This window comes from Silurus meridionalis, chromosome 18, assembly GCF_014805685.1.
Source record: "Silurus meridionalis isolate SWU-2019-XX chromosome 18, ASM1480568v1, whole genome shotgun sequence".
Taxonomy (NCBI): domain Eukaryota; kingdom Metazoa; phylum Chordata; class Actinopteri; order Siluriformes; family Siluridae; genus Silurus; species Silurus meridionalis.
In genome coordinates this window covers 21,667,691-21,684,904 of record NC_060901.1, presented here as the reverse complement: position 1 = coordinate 21,684,904, position 17,214 = coordinate 21,667,691, and the positions used below count along the sequence as shown (strand labels likewise).

Sequence of the window (17,214 nt, the reverse complement as noted above, 5' to 3'; positions counted from 1 at the left end):
CTTAGCCCTTTTCGGCTAGAGAGGCCCAAGGCTTTCCATACGGCTCCTGGCACCAGTGCATACCGCATTGATGCATTTGCATGGGCACTGGATTTTTTTTTTTTTTTTTTTAATGCTGTTGTGCAAAGAAACAAATGAGGGGCTCCTTTTTGCCCTGCCTCCTTTTTTCCCTCAAGTTCGGCCAGATAATTGTGCTCTTGTACGCGGCATTCTGGACTGGCACCGTCCTGTTTGGCACCATGTCGTTCGCCTCGCACATCTGGAGTCTCCTTTTCCCCGCTATCAATTTTCTCGCCACGTCGGTGATGCTCATCACCAGAGAAATTCAGGTAATTAAAAAATAATTGCTCGCTTTTTTGTTTCGTTTAACAAGCTTTTTGTTTGGCGTGTAAATTCTTAGCGTTACATTGTCTGCGATAATGCTAATATTCAAGATGGCCACCGACGAACCAGAAATGTGATGTGCGCTACAGCGAAGTGCAAGGAAATTGAGGAGTGCAAAATAGTATATAGAAGCATGAGACAGGAAACGTAAAATTAGTTGATTGTCATCCAAAGGTGAGCCGCATCAAGAACAACACAGGATCTAGGATCTATTATGTTTGCATGGACTTGATATGATGGGGTGTGTTTGTGCGGCTTTGGGTGGTTTTCTGCACATGTAAAAGAGGCCGATCGTAAAAGCTGTTTAACAACCTGTAATTAGAGGTTTGAACAAGGGTATGCGACTTGTATGACATGTATGAACGGGAAGATTATCCCGTATATATTTCCTCCTTCATGCAGATTTCTTTCTGAATGAGTTTATTCAATATGATCTATCTATCTATCTATCTATCTATCTATCTATCTATCTATCTATCTATCTATCTATCTATCTATCTATCTATCTATCTATCTACAGTATCTCACATACTTTTTATATTATTATAATACACATTTAAAAAAAATCTTCTGGATCATTTGGAGTATTACTATGCAGCAGTTTGTACAGCAGTACAGATTTACTGCCCTCTAAAAATAACAACATACAGCCATTAGCGTCAAAAATAACTGCCCACAAAAGTGAGTACACCCTCAGCGATAACAGCTGTACGCCGTGAAACCGCCATCACGTTAGTGTTTTTTGTCTGCTTGTCAGAACCATACAAATGTGTGTATCTTGTATTAAAGCAGTTACATTTTGCTTCCAATTCTCTCATACTGACCACTGTATGTTTAACATGAACCTCATGGTAGTCTTTGAGGATTTGAGAATTCGAATTGTCGACCTCCACAAAGGCTGTAAGAAGATCAGTACCACCCTGAAACTGTGTTATAACGATAATGAGCTTGAAAACGCCAAGGCGAAGGTGATTAGGTGGCCAAGTATGTCTCCAGAAATGAACCCTAAGCAAGTGGGGATCCTCAAGCAGAAGGACCATGTGACATGTCATTATGGAGGAGTGGAAGAGGATCCCAGCAACAAACTGTGCAGCTCTGGTGAATTCCACACCCGGGAGGATTAAAGCAGTGCTACATAACGATGGTGCTCACACACAATATTCACATTTTTGACACGTTCACTGAGGGTGTACTCACTTTTGTGGGCAGTTGTTTAGACAATAATGGCTGCTTGTTGTTATTTTTCAGAGGACAGTAAATCTACACAAACTGCACATTGACGAATTTCATTTCTATAGTATTGTCCCTTGAAGATACTAAACAGTTGCTTAGATTGAAGTCACATGACTTAGCGGTCCTCAGTGACCTGGACCCTGAATGTTTCTTCCCGAATGTGTTTGTTGTATTCGATAAAATGCTTATTAAGCTTAAGCTATTAGACATTTTTTTGTTCTTAAACCAATCCAAAATAGTCAAATCCATGCAAAACATCTCTCAGCCATTTTTACCTGGTGGTCTGGAGTAACCTCTGGGGTTTATTTTGTGTATTCTAATATATGTAAATGAGCCCCTCCTAACTCTGAGCCTCAGAAGAAACTGCCCTCAAACTTCCAAACTATAAAACAAATGACTTGTAAATGAAATAAACAAAATATTGTTTGAAGAACATTCCTTGTTGATTATGGTGTCAAGCTTTTTTTTTTTGACACAATGTCTCTCACTGTGTCGTTGAACAGCATAAATCATGGAAGAAGATCAAGAACATGGTGCAGTGGTCACCTTTTTTGATGTCCTTCAAAAAGAAGTACCCTTGGATTCAGTTGGCTGGCCATGCAGGTATGTCTGGTGTAATATTTGACTAGCCTTGGTGTTCCGAGTTCGGAATAACTGCAAAATTCCTTCTGCAAAAAATAACCTTGATGACAAGGCGACGCCTCGGATCCTGCAGGTTCTCCTTTAAATCTTTACAGTTTCTCCAAGATTTTGGTTGGGGGGGGGGTCCATCGTTTTATTTTCAGCTCTCCTCACAGGTTTTCAGTAGGCTTTAGGACCGACTTACTGAACCGGACCATTTCTGGACATGTGTTTTGAATCAAGTGCCTCCTGCAAGATCTAAACGCATCTTCTTGCCAGATTTGGTCCTTTTCACGGAAAATCTCCTGGTGCTTCCATCAGAGATGGGATTTTATTTTATTATTTTCGGGGTCAGAAAAGCTCTATTTTTGTCTCACATGACTCTGTTTCAGTCAGTGCTCCGGTAGTGCCACACGTTATATAAAAGCAAGGAACAGAACAGGCTTTTCTTTTCATTCTGCAAGTTCTTCCAGATCGTTTGTTGTCATGGTGGTGCTGTGACCCTCTGGCCAATTTTTTTTTGCCTCCCTTTTCACTGTGTGAGTGTTGGAGGAGCAACTAAGACTGTTTTAAAAGTCCTAATTAATGCTCTACCTACGGACGGCGCATTTTCACCCACGTATTTACTGTAGGTTCTTCCTGATTTACGACAGACTAAAGGAATTTATATTGCAGTGAAACAGGAAGTCAGGTTTTATACGTATCTAAAATTTATTGGGATGTCCAATTCCACATTTAGTCCCCTCTTACTCTTATTATAAGATCCACTCTAATGGCAAGATGTTCCACTTGATTTTCAAGTGTCCTTGTTGAGACGTTTGGAGCGTCAGTAAAGTCAGGTAATGAGGAAGCCTTGGGTGATGTTCCAGTTCATCCCAAAGGTGTTCAATAGGGTTTGAGATTTATAGCAGAAAAATCAAAGATCTTCCACATATATAACAAACCTATGGAAAGCAGATGTTCATAGAGCTGGCCCTTAGACTTAGCAGGCCACTCGAAATCTTCCAAACCATGTAAATCAGATCTTCATTGGTTTGTGCACAGGGGTATTGTCATGCTGGAACAAGTTTTGGGTCTCCTGGTTTAAGTGAACGGAAAATTCCATGATACCACATCCTCTACAATCGTGGTTTAGTGAAGACCCACATATGGCTGCGTTTTAAAACATATTACATGAGCACTGTTGTTCCTCTGCATGCATTTCTCAGGTAACTTCAAGGCAGGTGCGTACGGCTGCATCCTGAAGAAGCACTGCGAGTGTGAGCAGCGCTGCCTGACCCGGTTGATGAACGACGTCCTGAAGCCATACGTCCCAGCCTACCACGGTGACGTAGAGAAGGACGGCGAGAAGTATAATCAGATGGAAGACCTGCTGGCTGAGTTCGAGACCCCGTGTGTCATGGATTGCAAGATGGGCATCAGGTTGGTCTTCAAGAACTGGTCAGATTCGTAACGGTACCTTGATCTGTATTACAAATCCAATAGAGTAAGTGATCTGAGAAATGCTGTGTTGCCTTTGCCTAGAACGTATCTTGAAGACGAGTTGACGAAAGCCAGGAAGAAGCCCACCATGAGGGCCGATATGTACCAGAAGATGATTGAAGTCGATGCGAACGCCCCTACACCAGAGGAACAGGAGCAGAAAGCAGTCACCAAGCCACGCTACATGCAGTGGAGAGAGACCATCAGCTCTACAGCCACACTGGGCTTCCGCATCGAAGGCATCAAGGTGAGAATGAACGAATGATGTCCTTCAATCTTCCGGGAAGATGTTCTACTAGATTTTGTGGAAATGAAACCACAAGAGCGTAAGTAACATCAGGTACTCACGTAGTTGAGGGGGCCTGGGGTACCATTTTAATTAATCCCAAATGTTTTTGATAGGGTTGTGTAAGCGTAAAGTGAAGCGTATGTTCATGGAGCTGGCTTGGTGGACAGGGTGAGGAACTATAGATTATAAATGAACACAAATTTAGTACCAACGCCTCCAAAATCTGGTGGGATCTGAAAGCGAACGGAACTATCCTTCGCCCTGTGCCCCTGTTATGTAGCTTAATGTCGTTTTTATGTAGCACCAGGGTTCTGGAGAAACGTTGTCTCATTTCTTTGTGTACTGTGTCAGCTATATATGGTTGAAATCACAAAGCTACTTGACTTGAACAATTGTACGTCGCTTCGATTACCTCTGAGCGTTTATGTAGCAGTTTTTAGCCGTGTAGCGTATGCTAGCATTTAATGTGTGTTTGGGGTTAGCAAACATAGCATTTTTTTTTTTTTAAGAAGGCTGAATGTTTTTGATGTTCCTGTCAGCCATAAAGGCTGGTGGTGGCATGTCCATTCAAAACGCAGCATCAGTTAGTGACAGGCAGGACATTATTTCTGGAAATCTGGCCTTCACCTTCACACACATGCACACGGTGCATCGGTCGCTAAGCAAAATAAGACCACATAAGAAAACAAGAGCAGAAAACATTGGTTAATTACATTACATTAAAACCTAGACTGGCGTAGATGTGTGAAGATGGGATTAGAAGACCTTGGTCTGCAGCTTTCCAAATGTCTTCATGAAGGACCCCTCTCAGTGTGGTGTGTGTGTCTGTGTGTGTGTGTGTGTGTGTGTGTGTGTGTGTGTGTGTGTGTGTGTGAGGAGAAAAAGACCGAAGGTTTCCTTTCAGACTTTGCTCTTGTATAAGGCTATTGAAGGCTTACTAATCCCTCTTTCTTTCTCTGTCTCTTGTCTCGCTCTCGCACCCTTTTTCCGGCGTCACACTTCAGGGATTCCCGTCTCAGGAACCGAACTGAAACGCAATTTGCGTTTGTTATAATAGAAATTAATGCGTTATAAAAGAAAAGGGTGTAAAAACGTGGTTTTCCCTTCGTCGTTTTTTACATCCTTTCGAACGCAATGTCAGAATTAGCTTATTAGCATAATGTTTTACTCATGCTACATGCTTTAGCATGTCCTCTAATGTATGATATTTGCTGTCCTTTTCGCAGAAAGAAGATGGAACGGTAAACCGGGACTTTAAAAAGACCAAGACTCCGGAACAACTGACTGAGGCTTTCCACGACTTTCTCAAAGGAAACAAGAATATCCTGGTGAGTGTGTGTGTGTGTGTGTGTGTGTGTGTGTGTGTGTGTGTGTGTGTGTGTTTTAGGGCCTGTTGCCAATGTGAAATGTCTGTTGGCTGCCAACCAAGTGGCTAGGAGAACACTTCAAAACACCCCTCAGACTCCAAACATAAGAGTTTCCTTTTTTAATACAGAGACTACGAAGCAAACCACTGCTGAAAACAGGGACATGGACATGAGCATGTCTTTTAACCAGACATCACTTTCAGTTCTTTGTGATGTTTCCCATTAGACCTGTTTTTGATTCTGCTTTATGAGAACATTTCACCTTTTGAAGCAGCACGGTCTTCTAGAAATGTGTTTTCCTGTGAGAATAGAGTACAGTATATGAGTATATGGATACAAAAGTATTGGGACACCTGACTATCTTCATGTGCCATATGTGCTTCTTCAAACTTTTTCCACACAGTCAAAGGCACATGATTATATTAGACGATTTTGGTTGGGGAAGCAGGACATTTTCCTGGTACTTGAACTAGGAGATCATGCTTTCGATGTGTGTGGAAGATCTTGAGCATCCTGCTATTCAAATGCTATTGAACACTTATCCTAAACCTCCTCACCTGCATCAGTACCAGACTTTATCTCACTAAGTGTCTGAATGAAATCTTATGAATCAGCATAAAATCTAGTGGAACATCTTCCCTGAAGAGTGGAGCTCATTATAAAAGCAATTGGAGACTTAATGTGGAATGGGGTGTTGAAAGAAGCACAAAGCCATCTTATGTTCAGGTGTCCACAAACGTTTGTCTATATTGTAAATTATTATATTAAATGAAATGGATTTTTTTTTCTTGCACAGGGTAAATACCTGAGCCGGCTACAGGAAATCAAGGAAACTCTGGAAGAGTCACCGTTTTTCCGGATGCATGAGGTAAATTTCTGAAAATTCCCCCCTTTTGATGACTGGGTATTCTATAATATTTAGAATAATAATATAGAATAATATAGAGATCCTAAAGCCTCATTCTGGACGCTTTTTTCCCCTCAACGCTTATTAGGACCATTTCAGTGTTTAAACAAGGGGATTAGAGTTTAAATGATTAACGGAAATCATACTTTAAACAGAAAACCCGAGGCTCAAAACAATGTTTCTATTCTTGTTCAGTCAAAGCATTAATCATCATCTTTTTATGGCAGTGGTTCTGACTCAGGAAAGTGTTTTGGCAAGGAATTGACATTGGAAATTCAGTTGTCGTGTACTAAAGGTCGACCGATATTGATAGCTAGGGATCATACTCGCCGATAACCGATGAATTAACCAATAGATTTTCAAACGAATAATGGATAAAAAAAACAAACATTACATTTCAGGTAAAATAGAACTGAACTTCACTATAAAATGAAACAGTATTGATTATTGAAAATGTGCTCATTGAAATAAATAATTATTTCAATGAAAATCGTAAAAAATAAGACATGCATTAAAACAGAAATAAAAAATGTAACACTGTAAATATATAAAAAATTTACATGCAAAATGAATGGAAAAAAAGACACAGCATGTGGTGTCAGCGATTCGCCTCTAGAGGCTGCTCTCTTACTGCAGAACGCAACCCGGAAAAACTATCGGTATGGATTTTTGCTTATAATTCCAGCTAATAATCGGCAAAATTGATGAATCAGTCGACCTTTTTTTTGTGTACCAGAGTATTATCCAGATCAAGTTCCATTTATTGTAGACATTTCCTAATGACGTTCCTGAGCTTCATGCAGGATTTAGCATGTGATGGAACATTCTATAATATAGAATGAACTGAAGAAGAAATTGAGAAATAAAACAGTTAATTTCAACAGCTTCATCTTTTTCTCATGGATATAAATGTAATCTTAAAGCACTACTTTATTTATTATTGGTTACAATTCTTTTTCTCGCCAAACGTTTAGGTGATCGGCAGCTCTCTCCTTTTTGTCCACGACAAACACGAAAGGGCGAAAGTATGGATGATAGATTTTGGCAAAACCACACCGCTGCCAGAAGGCCAGGTCCTGAACCACCGTGCCCCGTGGGTGGAGGGCAACCGTGAGGACGGCTACCTCTACGGCCTTGACCACCTCATAGACATTCTGAGCAACATGGCAGAGACGATGTAAAGGAAAAAAAAAAAGAAGGTTGCAACGTGTTTCAATACTGGTTTTAACTTGCCTTCAAAGTGAGGCCAATTTTCCCAGATTTTGCCTAAGAAAAGTTTGTATACTCGATTCATTACAGTTTATGCAATCTATCCTATGATTGACTATGTTCTTACAGCCAAGAGAAGACAGGGAGAAACTGTAGCTCCTTTTCCGTCACTTGGAGAGGGCATGTTAAAAGCAGACTTGGAACACGGAGCAGGTCTTCCTCTTCCTGGAGTTCTCTTTATTTTTACCCTGGGTAGATCACTCGCACTACAATACAGGACCTGCCTGGGTTACCATTTAAAGCTACCCCTTTAACCCCTTCCATCAACTCCTCAACACACACACACAGAAACACAAAAAAAAAATTGATAGAAGGCCCACGTGCTGTGTATGTGCATATTTGTATGTATGTATGTAAAGAGGCTCTATATATATATATATATATATATATATATATATATATATATATATATATATATATATATACACTGTATATATGCATAGTATATATATTGTAGAGATTGTACAGTATAAAGTTTTAGTAGCGGAGGCAATCCGAAAGATTTTCTGCAGCTTATTTCTTTGTTCGAATGTAAAAATACTTCTGAATTTTTCGTTTAGTTCGTATAATGCTAGTGTTACGAAATCGCTCACACGTACGTTCTTTCAGTAACGTTTTCTCATTATAACGCTTCTTTTTTTTTTTCCGTTTGTTCGTTTTTTGATTTTGTTAATAATGATGTGATACACTTGATATTTATTGTACATAGTGCCTTATTTTAATAACTGACAATTCCTTTAGTTTTAGTTTGTGCCTGTGGTAATTTATTTGATGGTGCATTGGAAAAAAAAAAACTAAGATTGTACCCGGTTGAAAAAATTCCACCAAAAATAACAATCATATTTTTGGAATCAGATGATGGTGCGAAGGTAATTCTTTAAAAAAACTGATCGGTTGCTATATATAGTAAATGGGAATTTTAGAATTTCTTTCGCGGCCTGAGAAGCAAACTCGTTTTGTCCTGGTTTCAATACGGTCCTTGAATGAAAAATACCACATGAAGTGCACGCAATGCTTCAGCAACGCTACCTAGAGTTAATCGATGAACATCCCAGGTCCGTCTTTAAAACGCCATGAACTTTGCTTTTATTCAATTCCAAATTCAGTCCCTCGAAAAGTATTTAACGATCCAAACCAAAAAAATCCAAAAAAAGAGATTTTTTTCACGTTGGTTTGAAGGCCACGTGCTACACGAGTACTTACTAACTAACTGGCAGATTTAGCATGTAAACTATGTCATATATATACACTATGCAGGCAAAAGTATCTGGACACCTGAACATCAGATAGCTTCTTTTTGAGCATCCCATTCACACATTAAATCCAATTTGTACTCATAATAAACTCCACACTTCTGGGAAGATGTTCGACCAGACTTTGTGGAGATTTGTAAGATTTCATTAAGACACAAGTTCTTTGGGAAAAGCAGGTAGGCTGAGGAGGCTTGGAGACGGTCCATCAGTGAACATTTACCTCAAAGATAATAGAACTATTATGAATGCACCTTCAAGGATGAGGTTTTTTGCTTTTTAATCAGGTTCCTCTCAAGGTTTCTCCCTTATACCATCTCAGGAAGTTTTTCCTACTGGCTCGATTATTAGAAATATATAATTTCTACAATTTATATTCGTAAACTAATTATTTCCAGCTGATTTGAGACGATGTCCATCTTCTGGGAGGACATTCTACAAAATGTTTTGGAGATTTGTGAGATTTCATTCAGGGTATTGGTGGAGAACCGTCTCGTAGTTTAAGCAAAAATTTCCCATATGGTGTATGTTTATTTATCTGGAATACCTTTTGAATTCAGTTGCTTCTAATGAAAGACGGCGATGTTTATTGCTTATAGTTAAATGATGTATTACAACAAAAACGTCCACATGTTGTAGGTCAAAACGCAGGTTTTTTGGAACAGAGCTTCGCATCATTTGGAAAATTGAATGAATGAATCCAAGACTTTTCATGTTCTCCTGCGAACCCTTCATGTTGTTCATCCATACCGTATGCTTTTCCAGGTTTCCTTCGCTCAGATAGACGTTTCGCTTCAAACACGTTCCTCTCTGGTTCTGTTATCAATCTCTCAGATGTTCATTTCCGAAATGAAAATAATCACCCAGAGCTTTTTTCACGCCCCGAAGTGTATCCGGTTCAATCTGAGGTGATCGACGTTTACATGCCTATTTGCTTATGCAAATCCGGCACTCGCTGCTCCTGCCAAGCATTTGACTGTGGTCCAACCAAAACAAAATCTGTGATAAACGCTCATTTGTTTGCACGAGTGCTCGCTGATAGACATCTGCAACCCTGGGCCGGTTTATTTGGCGCTCGAATCGACAGCTCAGATCATCGTGACGGGTCAGAAACGCTCGATCTGTGCACTTTTATTTGGTTTCTAAAAAAAATTATGAAAAAGTATGGAAGTGTGTCATGGCTTTATATTGCAGACGCTGGCAGAACCTCACGGATCGTCATGAGGTGTTTTTGTGTATCGTTAGTAGATGTGAAATTCGCACAACAAAAAAGAAAAAGTCGTATTCGGTAAAAAATAAAAATAACTAGAGCTAAACCAGAGGACGCCAGACTTTTTCTGGAGAGCCAAAAGGGCCAAACTTTCTTAAAGGCCGTGGATTGAAAATAAATGTTGCATTGTAACAAACATTGTAATTTTATATTATTTTATATAATGATAATTGGTTGAAAATTTACAATTTCATACCAAAATTCTAATCAATTCATAGAAAGTCCGTAATTAAAAAAAATGTATTCGGTTTTATTTGTAGTGCGATTTTAACACTAGACGGCGTCTCAAATCAGCTTTACAGAGATACATTTGTATAAAAAAAACTTATGTTTGATCGCTATATGTTTGTTCCTCATAATTGCAAGTTTAGCCCTAACGAGCGAGCGATTGAGGCAAGAAAAAAACCTCCTGAGACTTCATGAGGAAGAGGAACCAGATTTAAAAGGGAACCTGATCTTCATCACCGGATGCCATTTATATCAGTTCCATCATTATTGAGGTGTGTAGTGTACAATTATTCTCTAACGTTCATGTACAATTAATTGTATTAATTACAATTCACACAAATTATTACAATTACTATTTATTTAAAATTATAAAAAATTAAAACTATCTAATACAACTTCTCAGTAAGTTTTATGGAGACTTATTTTTTTTCTATTTTTTTCCTCATTATTAACAATAAAATGACATGGCGGGTCAAGTTTGGGCATCTCTGGTGGTCAAAATGATAATTATAATAATTATTATCATTATTTTCTTTTGTGTATGTAACGTCTAAAAATAATGTTACAGTGTGGGGAAATAAAAACGATAGAAATAAGACGGCAGAATAATAATTAAAATGGACAGATAGTAAGAAATAATGCTGTAAAGCAATTAAATAAATGTCTGAAAAAAATGTTTTTTTTAAGTAAAATTAAATCGATTGTCTGTGATGAGATGTTTCACACAGCTCGTTCTGGCCTGCTGCGGCTGAGCTCTGGGTGTAGTGCGCCCCCTGCTGTTCATGGTGCTATAGTGTACTTGCTATGTGATGGTAAACAGAACAAAGTCCGCAAACTACTGTTTTAACAAGTGCTGTTTTTTGCTTTGTGTGTGTGTGTGTGTGTGTTGTCATATGGTGTCGTGTACATATTCGTGATGACATTTTGCACAGGAACACTAAGCTGCATGATATTTTCTGCATGTTACAAGGTTTTGATGAAATGTTGGCATGAGAACGGTCTGTCCTGCAGAGGTGATCTCGGAAAAAAAGCCTGATCAGCATTGTATTATTTAAGTAGCCACTGTACATTTTACTACACTGATTCCGCAAGAAAATACCCCTTTCTGTACTGAATTTTACTGAAGTAAACGAACGAGTAGTGGGATGTTTGCTGTGTGTCCCGTGTCCTCTTTCCAGCTGCATGAATGATGGAAGAGAAGTTCATAGAAAAGCTATTGCAGGAAGACATGGAAACGTGGTAGACTTTCACCAAGACTTTCTCACAAAAAAAAAAAAATGAGGCAACTATGAGTCTATACAGGTCTGCGATGGCATTCTGGTTTATCCCAAAAGTCTTCAATTGGTTTTGAGCTCTATAGCAGGCCAGTCAAGATCTTCTACAAACATCAAGATCTTCCTGGTGCCATGTAACTTTCAAAGCATACATAAAGTGGGATCCAAACGGCGCTGGTACGCGTCTAGATGATTCGGGATGTTTGGGTGGTCGGCATCTACTCTTTAAAGGTCCATAACCTTCATGAGGTGGGACACAACTGGAGCACGCACAACCTCTGGAAATGTAAGAGCATAAGTAGATGAAACCAGGAATGAGATGTTTTTTAAAAAAATCAGGATATTTTGTACCTGAATTTAGTAAAGAAAGAAATTGCATTAAACTGTTATTGTTTCATCCATGACTTTTTTCTCTCTCTTTCTCTCACGCATTAGTTCAGTACCATTGTGTGGCAAAGTTCCTCTGAAAAAGCTGAGCTTCCTTATTTAGACATGCTCAATCAGACCCACTGTTTGTAGGATGGGGCCAAGAGAAGGGAGAGGAAAAACACACACACACACACACACACACACACACACACACACACACACACACACACACACAATGAAATATGTCCTGTAACTAGAACTGAAGCTAAATATATTTAAACTGAGAAAAATGTCCACATTTCTTCTTTTTTTTTTCTTTTTTTTTTATTATGTAATTTCCTTTTTCTTTTTTTACTTATTTTCATTATTTCCTTACTTTTCCAGCTTCTTCCCCAAAAATGTTCCCACAAACTCTCTGGCACACAATTGTACAGGACGTCTTTAGATGCCGTAGCATCCCTTCACTTCATGAAGATCTGCTTTCCATGGGTTTGGATGTGTGTGGAAGATCTTTTGTGGCCTGCTGTAAAGCTCCAACCCTATTAAACACCTTTGGGATGAATTGAAACACCATCCCAGGCCTCCTGACTGCACCAATATATCATTTTCTGTCTTTGTTAACGACCTTGTGGCTGAATGAAATCTCAAAAAACGTCCAAAAAATCTAGTGGAACATCTTCCCAGAGCTTTTTTAGGACAGCAAATTGGGACCAAAAGTTGAATAGAATGCTCAAAATCCATACAGAAGTTTTTTTGTTTGACTTTTGTCCATATTGTAAATTTTGGCTCAGATTAAGGGAGAATTTTCTGCTAATTTTTATTATATAATATTCTAACGGTGTAGTGAAGAGATGTGTTCTTACCCCTAGCCTTTTAACCCTAATCCCGAACCTAATCCCTATCCCTAACCCTAAACATAATCTCTACTCTAAACCCCTAACCCTAAACCCTAGACTCCAAGACCAACCCCAACCCTAAACTCAACTCTAAACATAATCTCTACTCCAAATCCCTAACCCTAAACCCTAGACTCCAATCCCAACCCCTAACCCCAATCCTAAACCCCTAACCCTAAACATAATCTCTTCTCTAAACCCCTAACCCTTAACCCTAGACTCCAAGACCAACCCCAACCCTAAACTCAACTCTAAACATAATCTCTTCTCCAAATCCCTAACCCTAAACCCTAGACTCCAATCCCAACCCCTAACCCTAAACATAATCTCTACTCCAAACCCTAAACCCTAGACTCCAAGACCAACCCCTAACCCAACCCCTAACACCATGACCCTAATCCCCATTCCTATTTCTAATTCATAAACCTAAACCCCTAACCCTAAACAGAGTCTCTACTTCTAACTGCTAACTCTAAACCCTAGACCCCCGACCCCTAACCCTCAACTTTACCCCCTGACCCGAATCCTAATTCCTAACCCTAAATCTCCTACTACTAATCCTAAACCCCACCCCTACCTCTAATCCCCACCCCTAACCCAACCCTAATCCTAACCACCTGTCCATCGTTAAACCTAAATTAGCGGTAGCTCCTCTCCTGCTTCTCCTCTCCTTCATGCTGAAATCCACTATCACCACCTTTTGTCTTGCTGAGGTTCAGGAGGAACATGTTCACCAGTAAGTTTAGCAAAGAATTATAATCCTCAATACTGAGCTGTAGTCAACAAACAGCATTTAAACAAAAGACATTTCCCTTCCTGAAGTCCAGATGGCTCAGGACTGTGTGTAGGAGACGTGTGATGGTATCGCACCACAAACGTGTCACACAAAAAACAGGGACTTTTTTTTTAAATGCCAATGTCTGGTGTAAAGGTCACTTCAAAGAATGGAATATTCCATCGATTAAAAGTATATACACAATGTCCGTTAACAAAACCTCCAGAAAACCCGAGGTTAATAAGAAACAATATTACACACGTCTCTTTGGAAGTGTACACTTTACTAAAAACCTCTACATTTGAGAGGATTTGATTGTCCTCGTTGATGCGATTGGTGCATTTTGTTTTGTCCTCACTGTAAGAGGGGCCAAGGTGAAATTCTGGCACTGATCTCATGAAACAGTGAGCAAACGGAACCAAATGATGAGCCACTCTTCGCTCTCAACAAAGAAGTGTGTGGTACTCAACAAAAACCATGTTCACTTGAGCAGCCTTGCTTTTGTTTATCGCTCATGCATCTATAATGGGGATGTACATCTCCATAACTGAGGCGGAGGCTTTGATATAACTCCATTCTCCCCATTACGATGCAGCGAGATCCGATTCGATCCAACATCCAATCCGAAATCCGAAAACATGATGCTGTGCAATTCGACATGGTACGGATAGTTCGCTTTTATTTCTTTGGTTCAGACAAATTGAAATCATCAATTGACTTTTACTTAAGTGCCGGCTGACTTTCACAAAAAGAACAACGAAATAAAACCAGACGTCCTTTTCCTGTTGTGTCTGCAGCAAGATGCAGCTCTACCTCTGCCATGTTAATCTCTGTTCTATGGGACTCTCGGGACACGCCTCGGCCGCCGTAGTGTTTTATGATACGTCATATTCACGTAGCAGCAGCGGTTCTAAGAGAACTAGCTAACAATTATACTAATTATACTACAACTGCTAATAATGATATATAAATACATTTGTATCTATGCAAATATGTTTAAAACGATGCATTGCGATACAAATGCCAAATTTTATCCGACGCACACATTTTTTTTTTATTTGATGCATCACATCATTATATAACCATATATATATATATATATATATATATATATATTATACAGTATATACACACACACACACACACACACAGACACAGTGGAAGCCTGGTGTACGAGATCAATTCATTCCCGAAAACCGCTCGTGTTCCGATATCCTCGTATTCGCATGTTCATTTCCCCATAAGAATTCATGTAAAAGCAGTTAATTTGTTCCCAGACCTCAGCGATCGCTTATTTCAGCCCTTTTTTTTCCTAATTTAACACACAAATACACTTGTAACAAAGTATAAACATAAAAAAAGTAATAAATCATAGACATAAATCGTTTTTTGTTCTTTATGGTTGTACTTTTGAACAAAACATGCAGACAAAGATCTCGTGCATTTCTTTCTTTCTTTCACTGGTTATACTTCTATCATTACACTACTGGGGATGATGCAACATTTATAAAAATCAAACAAAAAAACGCTATAAAAACAGACAACAAGCGCGACCTTCACACGAGAGAACGCCGAGAACGAACTCGGAACGATGTCTAGGAAGCGGCTGAGAGTGAAGCGTGGGGACGGAGGTGACGAACGAGGAGCAGAACGTGGGACTGGAACCAAACGCCTCGAAAGAAATGATCGTCTCCCCGAAATCTGCTTGGATTCCTACAAAGATTTATACTAGTAAAACCGCTCGTACACTGATATTCTCGTACGTCAAGGCACTCGTACACTGGCGTTCCACTGTGTGTATATATATATAAATATAAATTGAGGTACGAGCTTGAGACAGCGCTGCTAGATGGCGAAGCGAAGCCAGAAAGCGCAGACTGTGACGAAAATTGAGATAAGCAAAGAAGAAAAAGTAAAAAATTAAAAGTTTAGGGATTCGTAGTGTACAGGAGTGATAGTAAAAGCGAGTTTTCCCTCCTCCGCCGATTATCACCTCTACCTCTCACCCCAGCCCCCCCTCCACTATCATTTTCGTTAGCTCAAGTCGTCTCATCTCCAATGTAAATAGACTGAATAAAATCTTATTATATCTTTACATACTCTTTCTATTATGTTTTTATACAAGATGTGTTATTCAGAAATGTATTTTCCAAATTTATTAATATAAAAACAGGGTGTCATTTTGAGGGTTGGAACGGATTAATGCCATTTTAAGTACAGTGGAACCTCGGGTTACGAACGCCCCGGCATATGTATAATTCAGGTTACGAATCGCAGTTCATCAAAATTTTTGCCCCTGGTTACAAACAATATATCAGGATACGAACGTCGCCCACCAAAAAATCGCAGTCAAGTTGGTTGTTTTTGCTCTATTCACGCAGCTCGTCACATCAGTTAGCGTCCTGTGTCCCTAGCGAGAGCATCGTGTTACTTATCCGCTTGAACTTTTCCCGGCGGCAGCGTAACAACTCGTTAGTTGATGCTCGTGGAATGATGAGATGGACAACATTAGCCGATGCATAACCACTTTACTTGTTTTTATGAAGATAGATTAGCAGGGTTACAGTCTTTTCCGAAGTACAATACCCATAATGAATTTCACCCTGGACTTCAATACCAACTGATAGTAGCCTTAAAGAAACAGCTCTCATTTTCCCTCTAATGCAACAATTGTCTCAGCGTTCGTGTTAATAACACTGTCTTTAATATTCTATAATATAATATATAATAATATATAATAATATAATATATAATAATATATAATAATATAATATAATAAGATTCTCCTTCAAACAATAACTCTCCCTCCTCCCCTTCTCTGACGTCGTCTCCTGCAGCGAGTCTTCTCAAAGGGAAAGTACCCGGTAAAGATCTTTTCCTCTTTTGTATGTTTTTATGTGGTATAATTTTAATATAACGTTAAAAGTAAATAATATTAGTGAATATTGCCTTTATTTTTATTTAAGTAATATTTTTGGTTGTCCAGAACGAATTACCGAAGTTTCTGTTCATTATTATGGGGAAATTTGTATCGGGATACGAACTTTTCAGGTTACGAATAAAGTACCGGAACGAATTAAATTCGTAACCCGAGGTTCCACTGTATTTTCAATGGGGAAAATTTATTTGATGTGCAAGCAAATTAAGATACGAGCTCGTCCACGGAACAAATTAAACTCGTAGGTCAAGGTACCACTGTATATATATATATATATATATATATATATATATATATATATATATATATATATATATATATATATATAGACTACAGCCAGTAACAACTACAACTCACATAAACTGCAGCATATTGTCATAATTAAAACTCACATGACAACTTGAATTAGAAAATATTTGTACCATACAAACAAAACGGCATTGCCATATAAAAAAAAGAAGTCAAGTCAACTTGACTTGACTTGACTTGACGTATAAAAAAGAAAAAACATATAAACATAAATCTCTTTTAATTGCGTACATTTCAGTTGCATCAAACCAGTTTTTGTCTCAATGTCTTGATATATATATATATATATATATATATATATATATATATATATATATATATATATATATATCTCACAAAGGCATTTTTCTTCA

At 38.7% G+C, this 17,214-nt stretch overlaps 1 protein-coding gene across 5 annotated transcripts in view; it reads left to right on the top strand.

The window, feature by feature from the left end:
* Positions 1-11,450, top strand: part of itpkb (inositol-trisphosphate 3-kinase B) — a 24,442-nt gene extending 12,992 nt beyond the window's left edge. For all 5 annotated transcript variants that reach the window (XM_046874430.1, XM_046874428.1, XM_046874429.1 and 2 more), the window contains 6 exons: positions 2,121-2,220; positions 3,447-3,660; positions 3,763-3,967; positions 5,236-5,337; positions 6,173-6,244; positions 7,258-11,450. In XM_046874430.1, coding sequence (XP_046730386.1) covers positions 2,121-2,220; positions 3,447-3,660; positions 3,763-3,967; positions 5,236-5,337; positions 6,173-6,244; positions 7,258-7,464 — 900 coding nt within the window. In that variant the 3' untranslated portion in view covers positions 7,465-11,450. The remainder of the gene's footprint in view (positions 1-2,120; positions 2,221-3,446; positions 3,661-3,762; positions 3,968-5,235; positions 5,338-6,172; positions 6,245-7,257) is intronic.
* The last annotated feature ends 5,764 nt before the right edge of the window (positions 11,451-17,214 follow it).